The sequence below is a fragment of the Thalassophryne amazonica genome, chromosome 7 (assembly GCF_902500255.1).
Source record: "Thalassophryne amazonica chromosome 7, fThaAma1.1, whole genome shotgun sequence".
Taxonomy (NCBI): domain Eukaryota; kingdom Metazoa; phylum Chordata; class Actinopteri; order Batrachoidiformes; family Batrachoididae; genus Thalassophryne; species Thalassophryne amazonica.
In genome coordinates, this window is record NC_047109.1 from 69,111,373 (window position 1) to 69,131,838 (window position 20,466).

At 41.0% G+C, this 20,466-nt stretch overlaps 1 protein-coding gene across 1 annotated transcript in view; it reads left to right on the top strand.

Moving 5' to 3' along the window:
• The window catches only part of mef2d (myocyte enhancer factor 2d), a 297,569-nt gene that overhangs the window by 195,046 nt on the left and 82,057 nt on the right, over nt 1–20,466 (top strand). The window contains 3 exon segments of the mRNA XM_034174391.1: nt 10,445–10,579; nt 10,697–10,805; nt 10,808–10,833. Of these exon segments, the coding sequence (XP_034030282.1) occupies nt 10,445–10,579; nt 10,697–10,805; nt 10,808–10,833 (270 nt within the window).

The window sequence follows — 20,466 nt, forward strand, 5'->3', positions numbered from 1 at the left end:
TCAGCCGTTAAAATTTTCACTGAAAACCAGCTTAATTTTTCGAACCGTGTCCACTTCGATGTGTCTCACAGGTTTAGAAAAAATTTTGATCAAACAACGCGCCAGTCTCTCAGCAACTTCTCAGACAAAGGAATTCCGACGAGGGGCTGGACGACTCCTCCCACAAGGAGTGCTCACAGGCGAATGACGTCACCGACAGGCATGGAAAAACTCACGCATGCGCACGAGGGTTCAAGCATGTCTGACGTAAAAACATATGAATGAAATCCATATAGTTTTTGAAAAAAATAAAAAGGACCGTAACTTTATTGACAGCCCTCGTATATATTCTGAAAGTACAGGTTGTCCTGAAAAGAGACATACTACTTGATTGTGGGATACAGGGTGAGCATTTAACAGCAATAATAAAACATTTATGCCAGGCGAGTGAACTGTCCAAAAAATGCCCTCAGACCCCAGGGGGTTAACATCCACAAATCATCAGACACAACAGGGTTATTCCCATTCTAATCCAGTTCCTTTATTTGCACGATTTATTTGTCTGTAAGCAATTCGACCTGGATCTCGAAAGACCCCTTCACCACTGAAGTCTACATCTAAACCCTCATAATAATATAGTTCGATAAAACTGTTACGCAGACCGTGGTTTTAGGGAAATGTTGATATATTCTTGGTCCCGAGTCGTCAAATAATCACCGTTAGTATTGCATTTATCAATTATCACAGCAGTAATTGCAATATTTACATCGGTCAGCGAAGCTTACCATAGCAACAGTGTCTTCATGGCAGACTAGAAATTATGTGAGCAGACCCACAGATTTCTCCATCTAGTCAACTGCATTGAGTAATTCTTTATCAGAATCCACATCAATACTTTTGTATGATGATTAAATTCACCCATTTCGGCATCATCGTCACTCCACCTGTTTCTCTCGCTCTCAGCTGACTGTGCCATTATTGACATCTCCCTCACAATGCAGTCAGGGTGCAGAGTAATACATCAAATGTAAAACTGTCAAATATTTTGCCACAGTCAACGCTATATTTTATGGTTGGAAATCTCACATGATTAACCAATCAGATTTGTAGAACAAATGTAATTGGATTAGAATTTTGAATTAATGCTATTGTTAAGTTCATCCTGATAATGTGATGTATTTCAGAGAACCATTGACATAACAGACGTTCATCTCATAGCACTGTTGATCGTAGCTTTCAGCATCAATGGTTCCAGAAAACCAGATCCATTGAATACACGGTGAACAGTCTCTCAATATTTTGTATGACCTCACATTTTTATTGGCAGGATATTGGGGTAGCAAGCTCCATTTAGTTACTCTTTTGGGGAGGGTGGGGGGGGCAGTTTGATGGGTCGACAAATAGGATTACAACAAGGGTCAGCTAAAGGTCACCACAGAGAGCCAGATGAGTCAGAGATATACAGATATTATCTCTTAGTTGCTCTCGCATTTATGCATACAAGTAGAGTTTAATCAAGTAATTTGTTCAACTAGAAGAGAAAGAAAAAGGGAAGGATGGATTGACTCAAGGAGCAGCAGAAAATGCACAAGAAAGAAAGGCAGAGTTATTGAAGTTACTGCTTTAACTCGGTTCAGAGTGAACAGAGCAAAAACGACAAGAGAGCGGTGGGAAAGACAATTATGAAGATGAGAGGGAAGGAGGATTAGAGGAAACTGGTGACCAGGGAGTCACATATGTAGACATTACAAGAAAGAGAAAGGGAGATGTTAAGAGTGAGAAACACAGAAAGACGAGGGTGAGACTTTGCACTTCTGTGAGAGTGGGATGAAAAAGAAAGAGACGCATGCAGCAGGACTTCATGGAGAGAGAACTGGAACAAGAGAGCAGGCAGACAGGCGGGTGGATGGGTGAACCTGAGAAGGGATTGAGGGAAGGGTGGAGTTTGTCAACAGCTCCAGCCAGTCAGAGGCCAGCCGGGTGCTCTGTGGGGTGACTCTTACCCTGGCAACTCAATAGAGCGCAGAGAGAGGGAACGATAGAGGGAGAACAGGTGAACAGATGGCTGACTGACTAAGAGACAAGCTGATCAGTTGAATACAGAGGATGTGTGTGTGTGTGTGTGTGTGTGTGTGTGCACGTGGGCACCGTAATGCAGCACAAAATATTCACTGTCCATGAGAGGGAAAAAAACAAAGTGAGACAGTGAGAAATATGTTGTCTTTGCATCTGAACTCAAAAGCAAAATGTAAGTTGTACAGAGTGCTGAGTTTGTTTGTGGGCATTTACGTTTTCAGCTTTCTGAGTTCTAATTTGATTTATGTTTTGACAGTGAGGATTCTTTGGAACGTGAGTTTAACCTTTGATAAACTAATGTTTGAGACTGGCAGTACTTTTGGCAAGTGAGAGCACTTTTGTTGGAAAGTGAGGATATTTTAAAGCTGGTGGTGGTAGATTTGGCAGTTATGGGCACCTGCAAAGAATATAGTTTTTGAAGGTGAGGAAATTAGGACATTTTGGGAAAATGGTTGCTTTTTTTTTTTTTTTTTTTTTTTTTTAGAACAGTGTTGGAAAGTAGGCACAGTTTTGGAAATCAAACGATGCTTGTGAAGTTTACACTTGAGAACTCAGAACATGTATACTTCAGGATTAGACTGCTTTTAATTTTTTTTTTTTTTTATTAAAATTGCAGCCATAGGTTTAAATACAGCATGGCTGAAAACTTTGAACCTCAATTGTCCTCAGTTACACATATACTGCACCATTTTATCACACATGGTTTAAGTCAGATAGAATGTCTGATTTATATCCATGTAAAGTTTTTTAAAAATGACATATGCGAGTTGGATTTAGTTCAGTTTAAGTAGTTTAAGTATGTCATTTTTTGTAGGTTACCAGTTGACATACACAAAGGTGAATGTCTCATTAAACAGCATGGAAGGTTCCAGAAGATTCCATAAACTGAATTAATTACTTTTAAATGTTTCTTATTGACTAACTGGCATAATTTAAGTTTAACAGAAATATCACATTAAGCATTTAGGAACTAGGGTTATGGCATCAGATCAGCGCCAAAACCACACTTGTATTAAAAAAATGTGTTCACACGTAGATAATAACTGTGAGCACAGCACGTTGCCCCCCCCCCCCCCCACTCGAACTTTATTTCTGCTCGCGCACAGGGAATTCCTGCTCTCTCGCTGGAAACTTAAGCCACTTTGAGTTGCGGTGTCATGATGATGCCACGTGGAAACAACCCAGTGCCAAGACGATGTAGCTCAATGCCACAACAGCGCAAGGGACACAAAGGACGAAGCAAATCTGATGCCAAAAATTAAACATGTTTCATTTTTTTGCTTCCTGTGCTCAACACAGAAATTAAGTGGTTTCAGCGCAAGTCAGGGCAAAGCGACGGTACTCAACGTGTCTGGAAGCTACACACTCACAATACAAACGAGCTGGAGTACCGGTTCGGTTCCTGCTGTGTTCCATTGTTCCTGAAGTAGAAATCACGCAGGATTGTTTTATTCTGTGTGCACAATGCAGTGAAACTACACGCTCAAAAAGAGCACAGAAAAAAAAAATTCTGTGGCCTCGCTCTTCTCTCACAAAAATGTTTAAATAAAGTCCATAAAAGTCCTGCTCACAGACTGATTGCCAGAGACAAGACATGTCCACATCCACTAAAAAGTCCGGACATCTCCAGTCCACTCACGGACAATTTGTTCACGTGCGCACATGTGAACAATTAAAAGAAAAAAAACTGTCTGGCTTCTCCTCTCAAACTCTTTGATCATTGTGTTAAATAAAGGGCAAAAAGGACATAAGTCCTTCTCACAGACTGATTGCCAGAGACAGGACATGTCCACATCAAGTACAACTCCAGACATCTCCACATTTACTCACGGACGGTTCATTCGCGCGCGCGGTCAAAGGGAGAAAGATAAAGTGTAACAGAACTCAGAGCGCAGACCTGCAGCTCAGCACAAGAACAAATATAAACTAGAAGAGAAACCAGAGTGCACAGTCTGGCTGCAGACAGAATGTGCACTCTGGTTTCTCTGTGTAGAGGACCTGCAGGTTGCGTCCTCACCTCCTCTCTGCCCCTTGCTGCGCGCACCTGACGCACACATTCCTGCATCGTCATGAAGCAACACGAAGCAGGTCGGCACTGCCTCCACTGTGATTGGTCGTCTCTTGAGAGCGAGGTTGGATTGACAGCCCTCCTCTTTGATCCAAAAGTCAGTCGGAGACAACGGCGTTAAGCGATTATTGCCTCGTTTCTGCTTAAACCTTCACTCCATCATCTGTCTCAGCAACAGATCTCTGAAGCTTCTGTACAATGATCATTTCCACATGAATTCAGCATTATTTAATAATAAATTACAGAAAGTCCTAAAAATCAATTGAGATTAATGAAACCTGGCGCATCTGTCTGACTCTACACCCAAACCGATCAAAGGGAATAATGTGATTATTAACCATCAGATGACAAAGTAAAACCTCTTAAATCACATGCAAACCATTACGCCACCACCTCCCTGCAGAAGACGCCGTCGTCTCCTTTTTTTAGTAAGCAGTTTACATAATAATTGTCTCATTGATTCGCCCAAAAGAGATTATATTCTTAAAGATTTTGGAAAGGAGGAAATACAAAAGATTAGATGTAAATCTTTAACATTTCCAGTCTCACCAAAAGAACTCCAATTTAAAATTATTAGCAGAATTTATCCAACTAACAAGCTTTTAAAACAGAGATTCCAAATGGTTGTTGGTAACTGTGGCTTTTGTGAGACTGACCTGCTTGACCATCTTTTCTTTTTATGTGAAACAGTGCAAAGCTTTTGGTTTGACCTTCAACAATGGATTGTCTCTAAAGGAATTTGGATTGGCGATCTAACCATCACAGACATCAAATTTGGAATATTAACTGTAATGACTTTGGTATTAATAATATAATTTTACTAAGCAAACATTACAAACACAAATGTCTTCTTCTTTTTTTTTTAAGAGAAAACCAAACATTGCTCATTGGAGAAATATGTGTGCAGCTATTTCATCATTTTGTACAGGACCTGTTTTGTTTGGATTTGATTCATAAATAAATTGTTTAAAAAAAATGGAGACGCCATGGTTTGCATGTGATTTAAGAGGTTTTACTTTGCCATCTGATGGTTAATAATTACATTATTCCGTTTGATCGGTTTGTGTGTACAGAGTCAGACGCGCTGGTGTCAGGAGGTGATTTTGAGGACTTTCTGCAATTTATTATGAAATATTGCTAAATTTATGAGGAAATGATTGTTGCACAGAAGCTTCAGAGATCTGTCACTGAGATAGATGATGACGAATGAAGTTTTAAGCAGAAATGAGGTGATAATCGCTTAACGCTGTTGTCTCCGACTGACTTCTGCCTCAGAGAGGGCTGTCAATCAAACCTTGCTCTCCAGAGATGACCAATCACAGCAGATCCAGTGCCAACCTGCTTCCCTCCCCCATAGTGCCAAAATCCAACCACCATAGCGGCATTAGTTTCAAGCGAGAGAGCAGGCATTCCCTGCGCGTGAGCAGAAATCAACTTTGAGCGGGGTGGGTGGGTGGGGGGGGGGGGGGGGGGGCTGGTCCTGCGCAGCACCTTTGCAGTTAATATCTACGCATGAATGTTTTTTTACGCAAGTGTGGTTTGACGCTGATCTGATGCCATATGTGGCCATTTGTGGACATGGCAGCTTATTTCTTAGCCCATAAATATTTGGACAAATACAAATCATTAGTTTTATAGCTGGTTTTCTTTAGATACGTCAGTGGATAGATGCATGAACTTTTCCAAGTGACTGTGTATGTCTTGGACTTCATTTACATGAATCATTAAGAAATACCAAGAGTGTGGTACTCAATGGTAAATCTGTCTGGAATAGGCCATTATTAAAAACTAGCAGGGAAGCTGCCTGATATGACTCTGGGATGGCATGGCATTGCCCACGTCCAAAACTGAGGCATCTCATGTGGGTGGGTACCTGGAACATCTATTCACTCAGCCAGACACAGAGAGGATTTATATATGGAAATGAAGATGGGCACAACCTTATGCACATGTGTGTAATGTCACTATAATTGTGATTCATAAAAGAGAACCATCTGCATGCACAGCTTTATATAGAAGGTCTCCTCCATCTGAGTGTGGTGCAGTACTCATGGAGATTGAAGATTAGACTTACGTTTACTGGACTGTGACTAAGTAGGAACATAATTTGGAGTTGTGGCCTGTTAAGCATTGATTTTATACATTGATGTGGATTCTGGGGCACTTTGAAAACTGTCAGAGAACTGATGAGCCCATTTAACAGGCTCATTTAACATTTTTACCACTCTGTTGTTGGGACCAGTTTGGTGACTGTGACCATTGGACTGTTTTGAGTACCTGGCTTTGTTCAGTCGTCTCTGTCTAGCACATTTGACATTTCTTTGTTGTGCTTGGTTTGTTGCTAAATAAACTAAATTCACATTTATGTGGTGGAAAGAATACATATGCACTTTTCCCACCAGTGTGCATACACACAGTTTTAATTATGAATTTATCTTATAAATAAAGCCCTAGGTAATGTTAGAGAACATGTACACGGATCTCTTAGACTGAATGTCCGTGTGACATCATATGTCCAGGTACATTGGGTGTGTTAACAGTTAGCAATGTCCCATTGTGTGTGCGTTGTGTATTTTTAGTGTTCCATGCAGTGTTAGTGAACCTTTGCCTTTTGGCTCAATTCCCTTTTTGTCACAACAGTATGGTAGACTGAATGCCCTTATTTTTTTATTTTTAAGAAATTTGCAAAAAAATTCCAAAAACACTTTTTCATGTTGCCATTATGGGGTGTTGTGTGTAAAAGTTTGAGAGGAAAAATGAATTTACTACATTTTGGAATAAGGCTGTAACATAACAAAATAGAATGTGGAATTAGTGAAACTTTGTGAATAGTTATTGAAATGAGGCAATAATCAGTGAATTGCTGCTGACTCTCCGGAGCATCAGTGTAGTCATTTCTAAGCGTCAACTGCAGTCCACCGATTATCACCTTGTTCCTACTTAAAACTGCACTCCATTCATCATTTATCTCAGCGACAGATATCTGAAGCTTTTGTACAACAATCATTTCCACATACACTCAACAAAAATATAAACACAACACTTTTGGTTTAGCTCCCATTTTGTATGAGATGAACTCAAAGATCTAAAACTTTTTCCACATACACAATATCACCATTTCCCTCAAATATTGTTCACAAACCAGTCTAAATCTGTGATAGTGAGCACTTCTCCTTTGCTGAGATAATCCATCCCACCTCACAGGTGTGCCATATCAAGATGCTGATTAGACACCATGATTAGTGCAAAGGTGTGCCTTAGACTGCCCACAATAAAAGGCCACTCTGAAAGGTGCAGTTTTATCACACAGCACAATGCCACAGATGTCGCAAGATTTGAGGGAGCGTGCAATTGGCATGCTGACAGTAGGAATGTCAACCAGAGCTGTTGCTCGTGTATTGAATGTTCATTTCTCTACCATAAGCTGTCTCTAAAGGCGTTTCAAAGAATTTGGCAGTACATCCAACCAGCCTCACAACCGCAGACCACGTGTAACCACACCAGCCCAGGACCTCCACATCCAGCATGTTCACCTCCAAGATCATCTGAGACCAGCCACTCGGACAGCTGCTGAAACAATCGGTTTGCATAACCAAAGAATTTCTGCACAAACTGTCAGAAACCGTCTCAGGGAAGCTCATCTGCATGCTCGTCATTCTCATCAGGGTCTCGACCTGACTCCAGTTCGTCGTCGTAACCGACTTGAGTGGGCAAATGCTCACATTCGCTGGCGTTTGGCACGTTGGAGAGGTGTTCTCTTCACGGATGAATCCCGGTTCACACTGTCCAGGGCAGATGGCAAACAGCGTGTGTGGCGTCGTATGGGTGAGCGGTTTTCTGATGTCAGTGTTGCGGATCGAGTGGCCCATGGTGGCGGTGGGGTTATGGTATGGGCAGGCGTCTGTTATGGACGAAGAACACAGGTGCATTTTATTGATGGCATTTTGAATGCACAGAGAAACCGTGACGAGATCCTGAGGCCCATTGTTGTGCCATACATCCAAGAACATCACCTCATGTTGCAGCAGGATAATGCATGGCCCCATGTTGCAAGGATCTGTACACAATTCTTGGAAGCTGAAAATGTCCCAGTTCTTGCATGGCCGGCATACTCACCGGACATGTCACCCATTGAGCATGTTTGGGATGCTCTGGACCAGCGTATATGACAGCGTGTACCAGTTCCTGCCAATATCCAGCAACTTCGCACAGCCATTGAAGAAGAGTGGACCAACATTCCACAGGCCACAATTGACAACCTGATCAACTCTATGCGAAGGAGATGTGTTGCACTCCATGAGGCAAATGGTGGTCACACCAGATACTGACTGGTATCCCCCCCAATAAAACAAAACTGCACCTTTCAGAGTGGCCTTTTATTGTGGACAGTCTAAGGCACACCTGTGCACTAATCATGGTGTCTAATCAGCATCTTGATATGGCACACCTGTGAGGTGGGATGGATTATCTCAGCAAAGGAGAAGTGCTCACTATCACAGATTTAGACTGGTTTGTGAACAATATTTGAGGGAAATGGTGATATCGTGTATGTGGAAAAAGTTTTAGATCTTTGAGTTCATCTCATACAAAATGGGAGCAAAACCAAAAGTGTTGCATTTATATTTTTGTTGAGTGTAAATTCAGCATTATTTCGTAATAAAAGACGACGGACCGATCAGAGTGCAGCAGCAGCATGGCAGATGCATGATGTGCAGCTGCGCTTCTGTCATTTCGACGCGTCAGTAGTGAAATGAGGCAATTATTACAGCCTAATTTTTGCATAAAACTGACTTTATAATGATTTAAGAGGTTTTACTTTGTCACCTGATAGTTAATAATCACATTATTCCCTTTGATCGCTTTGGTTGTAGAAAGTCAGACTCGGATGTGCTGCTGTGGTCCCAAATTACACATGCACAGTGATGGCAGGGCAGACCAATTAGGGGGACCGGTTGGTCTGCAACACCAGCTCAAGCTTTATCAGTTCATAAAGTATACACTTCTACATAGCACTTTCAGATATAAAAGAAATTTGACCTTTTTGACAGTTGTGAATTTTTGAATATTCATTCAATGTTAACGATAGGGATTTTCCCAATTTTACAAGATTTTTACAGAGTTTGACCTTGAAAATTTAATCTCGCTTATCAGGATATGAATCGTCAGTAAAAATGTCATAACGATTTATGAAAAATTGTGGGCTCCAGGAACAAACAAACACCCAAACGGGGGCGAAACATAACCTCCTCCAGCTTTGTTGGTGGAGGTAACAAAAGACTAAAACCAACAGTAACAAAAGACTAAAACCAACAGATATTGATTTACAGTGTAGTACTATCCATTTTGCTCTTTGTTGTCGATTCTGAATTGATGAATTTTCTTTTTTGCGTCATTTGGGGCTTCAGTTTGTATTTGGACTACGAATGGCCCTCCAGTAGTGTGTGAGATACTTTTTCCTTCCAGGATCCGGCTTTTTGGATGCATCTGTGTGGTCAAGGGCTCGCCAGGCAAAGCTTTTGTACTTCACTGCAGCCCTCGTTTTGCAAAATCCTCTTAACAATAAGAGCCTCCATCACTGTTTCACTATTTATCTGCCATCTCACCTTTTTGTGTGCCAACCCTGACACAACCTGACTGCTGTTAGCCACAGCACAAACAACACCCTTTCCGCTTTGCTTCTCTGCACCACTTCCCTTATCACCAGGATTCACACCAATTACCAACACTGCTGATGAGTGGCGTGTGCAGAGGTGTGATGCTCACTGTGTCTTCTGACATCCAGCTCAGCTTTATACATAGTTTCTCACCCTGCAATCGTGCCAGAGGCAGCTGCGTCAGATCCCGCAGTCTTCTACAAAGATGGGGGTGCTATATGTTCCAGGCTTCATAATTTATTTTCACAGTTTTCTTTTTCCATTTAAACTTGGGAGTCAGTCACGCTTTTAACCCGTTGACTTCCTGAGAAAACCTGCTGTCTGAGCTGGTGCAGCTTCGGTGTTAATAGCTTGCTTTTATGTCAGCAAGAAATGTTACAAAATGTTAACGTCACAAATTGAGGTTTAGTGTTGTAAATCCATATCTTCCTGCTGCAAAGCAACTGGTACAAAAGAACGCTGTTTGTATCTCGTCTGTGTCACATGTCACTTAGTGATTTATTTTTATATAGTGAATATTGTATGAACCAACAGAATGAGGTACCAGAAACTACAGGTGTCTCACAAATGAAAATGTGTGACTGTTATGTTCCTAAAATGTGCATGAAAACTAAACTATAAATGTGCCCCCTCCTTGTCCTCCTCTACCCCTCTCTGATCGATTTAGACATTGCGAAAGAAAGGTTTTAATGGCTGCAACAGCCCCGAACCCGATGGGGATGACTCCATCGACCAAAGCCCACTAAATGACGACAAGTACCGCAAGACCGAAGACCTGGACAGCCTCTTCAAACGCTACGGCGTGAGTACAGTCACATATTTGTCACCTTATCTAACCTAGCTTTTCTCCTTTCTTTCTCTATCCACTTCTCTCTCTCTTTCTCTCTGTGCCATCTCTTCGTTTGTTTGGGGAACGAAGGCTCTGAACAAGAAAGAGCATCGGGACTCTGAGAGCCCAGACCCAGAGGAGCCCTTCTCCCTCACCCCCCGCACTGAAGAAAAATACAAAAAAATTGACGAGGAGTTTGATAAATGATGCAGAACTATAGGCTGTCAGTGAGTACTGCCCCCTCTGCTTTAACCCCGCCCTCCCCACCCCCACCGGTTGGCACCTTGCTGATGCTGCTGAAGGGATACTTGGCTGCTCACGACGGCCTCGCTTAGGGGTGGGCGATCTGGTCAAAGCAACATATATTAATGATAATAATAATAATAATTTGGGGTAGATTCAGGATCAGTGATCTGAATCATAATCCTCCCCACAGATTTAGTTGAGTTCATGCCATCATATGATTAGCCCGACACAGCTGAGGGCCCAGTCTCACAAATCTCTGCGTTTAGTGATTTTATTCTAAAAGTTCCGGAAGTGGTGACTCATATTTGACCACTTTTATTTGTCTTTGAGAATGTTAGTTCATTCACCGCTAGTCTTCATTCACCCTACTCTCTTCTGTATACAAAATAAGTACCACCTCCAAGATGTGCCTTGTGTTCAGTGAGCATCATTCTATTTGTGTTACAATCAATCATGCTCTTGTTTAGTTCATGTGCAGTAGGAACGTTTGGGCCGCTCTGTTATTTATTTAGAAGTCATGTGCCAAATTAGGATTGTCAACAAGTTTAAGATCATCAGATCGCCCACTCCTAGCCTCACTACTCACAAAGCACTTTTCCTTCACCATTCCTCACCCCTTCCTCCTCACTTGACATCTTATCATCACCCCTTCCTCCTCACTTGACATCTTATCATCACCCTGTCCACCCAACAAATCACTGCCCACTACCCCCTCTGATGGTGTGTGTTCCTGCAAGGAAGGGAAGCGAGAAACATGAGGTTTTCCCATAAAAGCTTTTATGAAGCCATTTTTGCATAAAATTTAAAAATATTATATCCCTAAATCAAGTTGGGTTAAAAAACTGCTGCACAAATTTATGCATTTTCCAAATCTGTGAAACAAATATGTCTTCAAGTCTCTGCACATCGACTCTCTCTCTCTCTCTCTCTCTCTCTCTCTCTCTCTCTCTCTCTCTCTCACACACACACACACAAATATGTGTACAGTAAACTTATTTCAACCTTGTATTGATGCAAATCAGCTTGCTTCAAGTTCTCGTCTGTCCAGTCTTTGACTTGTTTTGTCTTGTTTTAAGATAGACTTGAATAATTTGTGAATTATGATCTGTTAACTTTGTTCTTTTTCAATGATCTATGAGATAATCAGATCCATAAGTAGCTGGACAGTGATAGAAATTTTTGGGGGCAAATTTTGCATCTATTTGCCTCTTGCTGCCTGTGTGAATGAGGGAAAATGTGACCTCAATAGGAAGCCAATAAAGTGAGACTAAATTTTTGTTGGTCAGAACTCGTAACAGCAATCTGAAACAAGTGAAGACTTTTAATATTACTGTGTTCATTCTACAGTAAGTTCTCAGTAAAACATCAACCCGTGTCATTTCTATCCATAATATTTAACAATGTCAGTCTTAGTACAATTTTTAAAATGTATTTTTACAGTATCAACTTGTCAATCAAGTCTGTTTTAAAAAATTAACTTCAACTTCTATATTTGATGCCAGCAATATAGAAACCTGTTATTAATTCTTCCTTTTTGCTTTTTTTTAAATTACATGTTGCAGCTTATTCATGTTGGAAACAAACTAAAACTGTAGTAATGTGCTGGCAGGTTTAGTTGATGCAGAATTTAATTATAAATGATGCATTAGTGCCGATGCTGAAGATGTTAGAATAAAGCAGTGTAACACCAGATAGAGCATACAGTACTTTGATTATTCATCTGAATAGTCAACACAGTGAAGAGCACACTCATGAATATTGTGGCTTTAATCCACGTTTTCTGATGGCTGTGCATGTTCATGTAATTTAAAAGAATAAACAATAGAGCGGGTGGGAAAAGAGCTCTAACTAGGTCCCCGGATTTCTCAAAAGTTGGCATAGCAACCAAACTAGCAAAGGGAATTGTGCTTTATGGTATAATCAACACATTTGGAGCATGCCTTTGAGCAATCAGATTGGACCGCACAAAGTACTAATTGTGTAATTCTTAGCAAGACTAAAGAAGTCATTGCGTAATTGCAGACACAAAGGGGTCAGTGTGTTCTTGAGAATGCTGATGTGCAGTTGCTCACCGGCCAGCATTTACAGTTGAACGGAGTTCATTTGTTTCCTGCTCTTTTATTTGGATATCCTGACACTGTCCAGAGCTCTCTGTAGACTCGCCCTTCACCAAGCGCCTTTTACTACACCACTCTTTTGCCAATTTCTCTGTGATTCATATTTTTCCTTCTGTGCTCAGTAAAGCCATTAATGTTCCTTTAATGAATAATACTCAATTTACAGCACCCCCCAGCCCCCTACTGACTATCTGCTCATTTGATTGGCCACATGTAAAAGTAAAAAGAGGCACTATTAGAGATGAAAACATATTTTCTATTAACTATGACAAGATGACGCACATCATTTCACACATTGCTTATGCATGTCTTCCAGAATCAATGCATTCATTGCATCTTTGAGGTGCATTAAGTCTTGACCAGCAGACATGGGCCAACCACAGGTGCAGCATGAAGATGATTATATTCGGCTGGAACAGCAGCTAAAACGAAACTGAAAAAAAAAAAAGTTGAGCTTGTCAGCAGTGATGTCGCCGTACTGCTTCACAGTGAGAAATTTGTCAGAATCATTGGCATGAGATCGCTGACTAGTCAAGGAAGATATTCATTTGTCACACATGGAAGATTCAGTGATAATTTGCCCTCTTGACAACATTAGGTTTTTAGTGTCTGCTCGTTTGTCATGAAATAATTTTTTTTAATTGTTAGGATATGATTTAAACATAAAAATAGGGTGCCATTTTTGTTAAAATGCAAATTATTTAAAATTCATACAATGTAGTTTTCAGTTTTTTTTTTGTTTGTTTTTTTTTAAGATTCTATCTCTCACAGTTGAAGTACGAGGTCTGTTAGAAAAGTATCCGACCTTTTTATATTTTTCAAAAACTTGATGGATTTGAATCACGTGTGCTTGCATGAGCCAGCCTTGAACCTTCTTGCGCATGCGTGATTTTTTACACGCCTGTCGGTTGCATCATTTGCTTGTAAGCAGCCTTTGTGTGAGGATGGGTGTCGTCTCTTGTCGTTTTTTTCTTTGCAAGGAAATGGCGGAACGACTGGAGCAGCACAACTGCATCAAATTTTGCCAGAAACTGGGCAACAGCCAGGTGGAAAACATTTGGATTATTCATATGGCTTTCGGTGATGATCCTATGGGCATCACACAGATTAAGGAGCGGTACAACCGGTTTAAAGACGGCCGCACAATGGTGGAGAGTGAGCCGCGCTCCGGTCGGCATCAACATGCTGAAATGACCAGATCATTTCCAAAGTGAACGCTGTGATGATGTGGAACCATCGTGTGACTATCCAAGAAATTGCGGAAGAGGTGGACATCAGCACTTTTTCGGGACATTCCACTGTGACAGAAGATTTTGCCATGAAAAAAGTTGCAGCGAAATTCATCGGCACGAAGCTGATGGCGCAGCAAAAGCACCACCGTGTTGAAGCCTCACAGGACATGTTGTGACATGCTCACCTCGTCCACAATTTCTCGGATAGTTACACGACTGAAAAGCCACCGAAAGCCATCTGAATCTTCCGAATGGTGGAAGAGCTGGACATGTCACAACATGTCCTGTGAGGCTTCAACACGGTGGCGCTTTTGCTGCGCCATCAGCTTCGTGCCGATGAATTTCGCTGCAACTCTTTTCATGGCAAAATCTTCTGTCACAGTGGAATGTGCCAAAAAAGTGCTGATGTCCACCTCTTCCGCAATTTCTCGGATAGTCACACGACGGTCCCGCATCACCACAGCGTTCACTTTGGAAATGATCTGGTCATTTCAGCATGTTGATGGCCGACCGGAGCGTGGCTCGCTCTCTACCGTTGTCCGGCCGTCTTTAAACCGGTTGTACTGCTCCTTAATCTGTGTGATGCCCATAGGATCGTCACCGAAAGCAGTCTGAATAATCCGAATGGTTTCCACCTGGCTGTCGCCCAGATTCTGGCAAAATTTGACGCAGTTGCGCTGCTCCAGTCCTTCCGCCATTTCCTTGCAAAGAAAGAACGACGAGAGACTCCACCCATCCGCACACAAAGGTTGCTTACAAGCAAATGACCTAACCAACAGGCGTGAAAAAAATCACGCATGCGCACGAAGGTTCAAGGTTGGCTCATGCAAGCACACGTGATTCAAATCCATCAGGTTTTTGAAAAAAAATAAAAAGGTCAGATACTTTTCTAACAGACCTCGTATACCTATGAAAAAAATTACAGACCTCTCCATTCTTTGTAGGTGGGAAAACTTGCAAAATCGACTGTGGATCAAATACTTCTTTGCCTCACTGCATATTAACCAACCTGGCATAATCTTCATCTAACAAGAAGTCAAAAACTGTGGATTTTGGACTTTGCTTTATTTGTTAGCTGAATAGGTTGCTGTCATTTTTCAAGGGTGGTAATAAATTACGGAGTTGCTATAATGAGTTGGAATGGCGTGTGAGTCCAGAATGTTTTTAGAACCTATATTTAGATACTTTGTTTGTAATTATGTCTTGTATATTTGCAAAGACATTGGATTATTGTTAAACAGGGGCCATTTTGGACACCATCTTGGATTTGGGACCCTTAGAATGTGTAGAAAAAATGGTACCCTAATTTTTTTAAAGCTTATGATATCTTCTTTTAAAATCAAGTGAGTTTTTACTTATACCAAAAACAAAAACGAAATTACAAATGATGCTTCACTATTTCATTAATCTGCTCTAGTCACGATACACAGAAAGCTACGAGATCAGAGACATTTTGATGCATGTCAGTTAGTGAACTTGGACAAGGCTCCCTGAAATGAGTGAATTTCTTGCCAGGTACATTGCACCCACAGAACATTTGGAAATTTAAATGATGTTGTTGCACACTGGGGACTTGAGGTTTTAAATTATTTCCAATAGTAGAATTTTTCTTTTCTTTTTTTTTTTTTTTTTTTAGTAAAATTAGATTCCGTTTTTTTGAAATGGGGCTGTGATAAACCTGAAATAAGACGAGTAACAGTTTGATTTTTTTCATAGTACAAAGAAGTATTAGAACAAGCCACAGGTCCACTGTCCTCTGTAAAGGTCAGCGTGCTTCAGAAAATTCTGCTTTGTATACGTGCACATTTCCGACAATGATTGCTGCTTTTTACTGACTGCTAGTCTCTTGCGATCGCTTTGTTCGCTACATAAAACCTGCAAATTTGATTTTAATCAACCTAATATATTAATATATACCTAATATCCTAATATATTGGAAACAAGCTGATTTCATGTAAATGAGTTCAGATATTTTGTTAGTGAACTTGACCATTGTAAAAACCTTTGTAATATTTTCTCTACGTATGTAATACTTTGACCTGTGGTCTTGCTCTGCTCTCTGAGCACTTTTGATCTAGTTTATAGCTAGTAAATACTGGGGGCTTGCAAGTATTTGTCAGGAGCAATGCGTTTACCCATAATTTATATAAAATGTTCTTAGCATCGTAAGCATGCAGACTAATGGCAGATCAAAGGATTATTCTATGCAACTGATTTGAAAAAGTTCTGATCTGTTTTGCTCCAACTGCAGTCACATTCAACAGCCAAAACATCTCTACATGCATCGGTGAAAAATATCCACTTACTCCAGCAGTGTATAATATTTCAGTGTTCCTCAGGGTGAAAAAGTTGCCTTAATTTTTTTTATTTGGTTTTGTTTCATGAATTGCTTCTTGGAGGCAATGTTTCAATCCTAATGGCACACGCAATTCAGACCTAATTCAGACACAGAATATTTCTCCGCTAGCCAAGATGAACCTTAAGATAACGAGGATAGTTTCCATGTGCCCTTTGCATATGATTGGAGCAGTTAGATAGCTGGTCGAAGCACATTTGATTAGATTCATTATATGCACTAGAGTGCAGGATGAGTCCCAAAATATTTCAGACTTTACAGGAAAAACTAGGGCTTTTGAGAGAGGGGAAAATGAGGCAATTAATATTTAGTAATACATATCTGCACAGTCAACATATGAACACTAATTCATATACGTATATATTTGTCAACAGTGGGAGTTTAGGTGTTGCAGTTACTTGTCAGGGTTAGATAATTTAGGTTTATTTAATTGACAAACAGTAAGTTAAGCCAAGTTAAATCCTGTTTCTCAGTTGTTGTACAACTCAAAAATTTGGACACAGTTTCCTATTCAGTTAAATGGGAATGTGTGTGCAAACTTCTGACTGGTATTGTGAGTATTATAAATGACAAAATCAGAAAACTAGAAAGTGTTTGACTCATTTATTTTGTAAAAAGTACAGTAACCGCTGTGAAAACCAAAAACAGTCCTATTGTTAGGAACTAAACTTAATTATCATTTGAAAGCTACTCACACACATTACTGCACTGCTTCACCATTTAATCAGTACATTGAATATCACTTCTACTGACTTGGAGCTGGTGTTTCTGCTGTATGTGTGCTGGGCTGAAATGGCACTTAAAAGCTTTTCTCAGAGAAGAAAGCTGTGGCACCAGATGAATGGGATTCAATCTACCACCCCTGGAGAGCTCTTTGCATTTGCCAGTTGAATGCCAGCCTGACAATGCTAGCAGGATAGCATCCCCACCCCCACCACACCTTTCTGGCCTCCCGGCCGACCTGCCATTCCTGCCTGGTAGCCTCACTTCCCTCATGCACATTTCCCCTGAAACTGAAGCGTAGAACCCCACCCACCACTCCTAGTTCGCATTAACATCATCTCCAGTAAGCTAGGGGCTAGGATGTACATATTTACGCCCACTTGTACTAAAATATCTCCTAAGAGACAGTTGTCAAAACACTTTGTTAGATGAGTACTGAACTCTTGGAATCTGTTCCTGTTACACCAGTAGACATGAAACACCGAGCCGCCCTGATTTGATTCTGTACCTTTGAAATTCTCCTTTGTGTAATTCTTCCTGTGCAGCTATCTCGTGCAATGAGCTATCTGGAGCAAGGAGCTGAACAACATGAGTGTCTTTTTCCAATGAATTTGAAACCAAAAATGGATATTTATGTCAACAGTTAAGTCTGGGAGCATGTCCTGGTGTCATGCCTCACCACATCCAAGGCACCACAGAACTGTGTTGGGCCCTGGATGGCAACAACCCAGGAATACAATCAGTATACCCCCATCTCTTGAAAGTAACCATCTAACTGCTGCAGCCAGGTGAACAGTGCAGGTCTGCCTGGCCTTCTCCAGCTACTGAGGTCCTTAGCATTCAGGCATCTGTTTACTGGATCATGCACAGAGAAACGCACCACATGACCAAAATGTTGAAGCGGATGCTTCCTCTCAGTGCAAGTGATCCTCCACATCATAGTCTCCCTAAGTAACTGCTCGTTTGGTACAAATTCATTCCAGCAGTATCCAAGGATCCGCTGAAGAGACCTAGTACCAAAGATGTCCAGTCCCCCCTTTTAAGTATTGACAAAAAGACAAACTAATTTTGATAAGATGGTTTATATCTTTTGTAGGACGTTAGAAATTGGTGTGTTGATTTGTTCAGTGATTTTACCTTATTTGTCAGCTTCACAATAAAATGACTTGCTTTTCTCCCTTAGACAGTTCTCTGGTCTTCATGTTGGTTGATGCTTTTTTTTTGTTTTAATAGCACCTGAAATCTGCACAGATTAAAACAAATCTTAAACTGAGAGTAAACATTTAGAGCTATTTAATGTTTAAACAGTCACTCTGAGAGAACACATATGGGTCACAAGAAACACTTGTCAGTCCACTTAATATTGTTTGGAAACACTATACAACAACTGAACTTTTTGTTGAACTTGAAGATATCTTGCCAAGTTTTTGGATGAATTGCAAAATGTCTTGAAGACCAACAAGAAGGCCAGCTACTGTAAACTTCTACTCATCTCCTACCCGGAAGACAAGAGAACCTTTATTGTCAAACCCAAACACAAATGCACCATCCTTGTCACACTAAAACCTTTGGGCGACTGTATTTGAACATAAACGTACTTTTTGGGGCCAACAGTATTGAGCAGACTAAGAGATTAAAATTGAGATGTGATGTTCAGTCATTATTTGAAGGGGAAACTGTCAAAGATGTCTGCCAAGAGGTGGAGAAATGGAAACTAGGCCACAAGTTAAACACATTCTGATTTACCTTTGCATCTTGGAAGCACAACATTGTTGAGAGAGACACTGTGAGGAGAAAAAATAGGTTGGCTTTTCCCTCTTTTTGTTCTCCTCACTCAGAAGAGGCCTTAAGCATCCTCACATGAGCCCAGCTTTATGTCAGAAAAAGCTCTTAGTCAATTATTTACCTAACAGGTTCTTGTTTCTCCCCAGCCCCCTGTTCTCCCTGAAGGCTTTTGTTGTGTTAAATCTACACGATATATAGGTAGTGCTGTCTACTTTTATGCACAGTGATTAAGTTTAAGTGATTAACTGTAAATTCACATGTAATTTACCAAAGACAGACTAATGCTCACTGGAGCACAGAGCACAGTGCACAGTGGGTTGTGGACGAATTAAAATTCATATTCATTGTGGGTGAAGTGGAAGGGCTTTACTGTTATGTCATCATTCTTTTAGCAACCAAACCAGGCATATCACAGACTCAGCTGTGCACAGATAATGACTAAATATATTACACTTGACAGTACAGACAGACTTTACCTGAAGATGACAGCTTTGTTGTGATTGCAGATTTTGTAAAAAAAATTATTTTTATGCTACATAACTGAAAAAATTTGTGGTAAGAACTGAGTATCACTGACTACGTTTACATGCCGTTAATATTCGGGATAAGGTCAATATTCCAGTTTCTGAATCATTAGGAATAACCCCTTTTTCGTGCTTAAGCAGACAGAGTTACTCCTGTATACATGGTCATTGGTATCATTTGGAATAGCCCCATCTAAACAGCGACGCACGTCTTCCACCAGTGCTTGATTTGGTCTGGCATTCGTGTAAATCTTGCTTTGTGTAATCCTGCTTCGTGTAAAACCCCTCACTACACACTTTTCTCAAACAAGCATTAACATTTTCTCACTTTTCTCTCTTGCGGGCTGCCTCCGCATCAAAACAGCAAGCGTAGTCTCTGGACTTGTTGCCAGATTTGGCGCAGCTCCGCACAGCAGAGAGGGTGGCGGTGTGAGTGGCCCGCTGCGGCGCTTACCGAGCCCGCAGACTCAGTAAGCACATCGGAGGCAGAGCAATCGCGGTGATGCCGACCGGTGCCGCGACCGGCCCGTTTGATAAGGATGCAGAACACAATGCACTGTTTACCTCTGCTTCTGTGGTGTCCGGTGGGTTGCGCGCTCTGCATACAAGTAGTTGCCGTACTCAAAAGACCAAGATTCCTTGCAGATAGGACATGCGCAGAACACAAAATAATGTTCCTTTTTATGGGATATCCCGATGCGCGTTTATATGACCTGACATTCGGGCTAGAAAAGGAGTAACCCAGGGGTCTTATTTGGGTTTTTAAAAACCAGAATATGAGCATATTCGGGTTTTTGTGGGTGTTTACATGGCCGTGCGCAACCGGGTTATTGCTAATATTCCGGTTATGAATGGGTTACTGGCTGCATGTAAACGT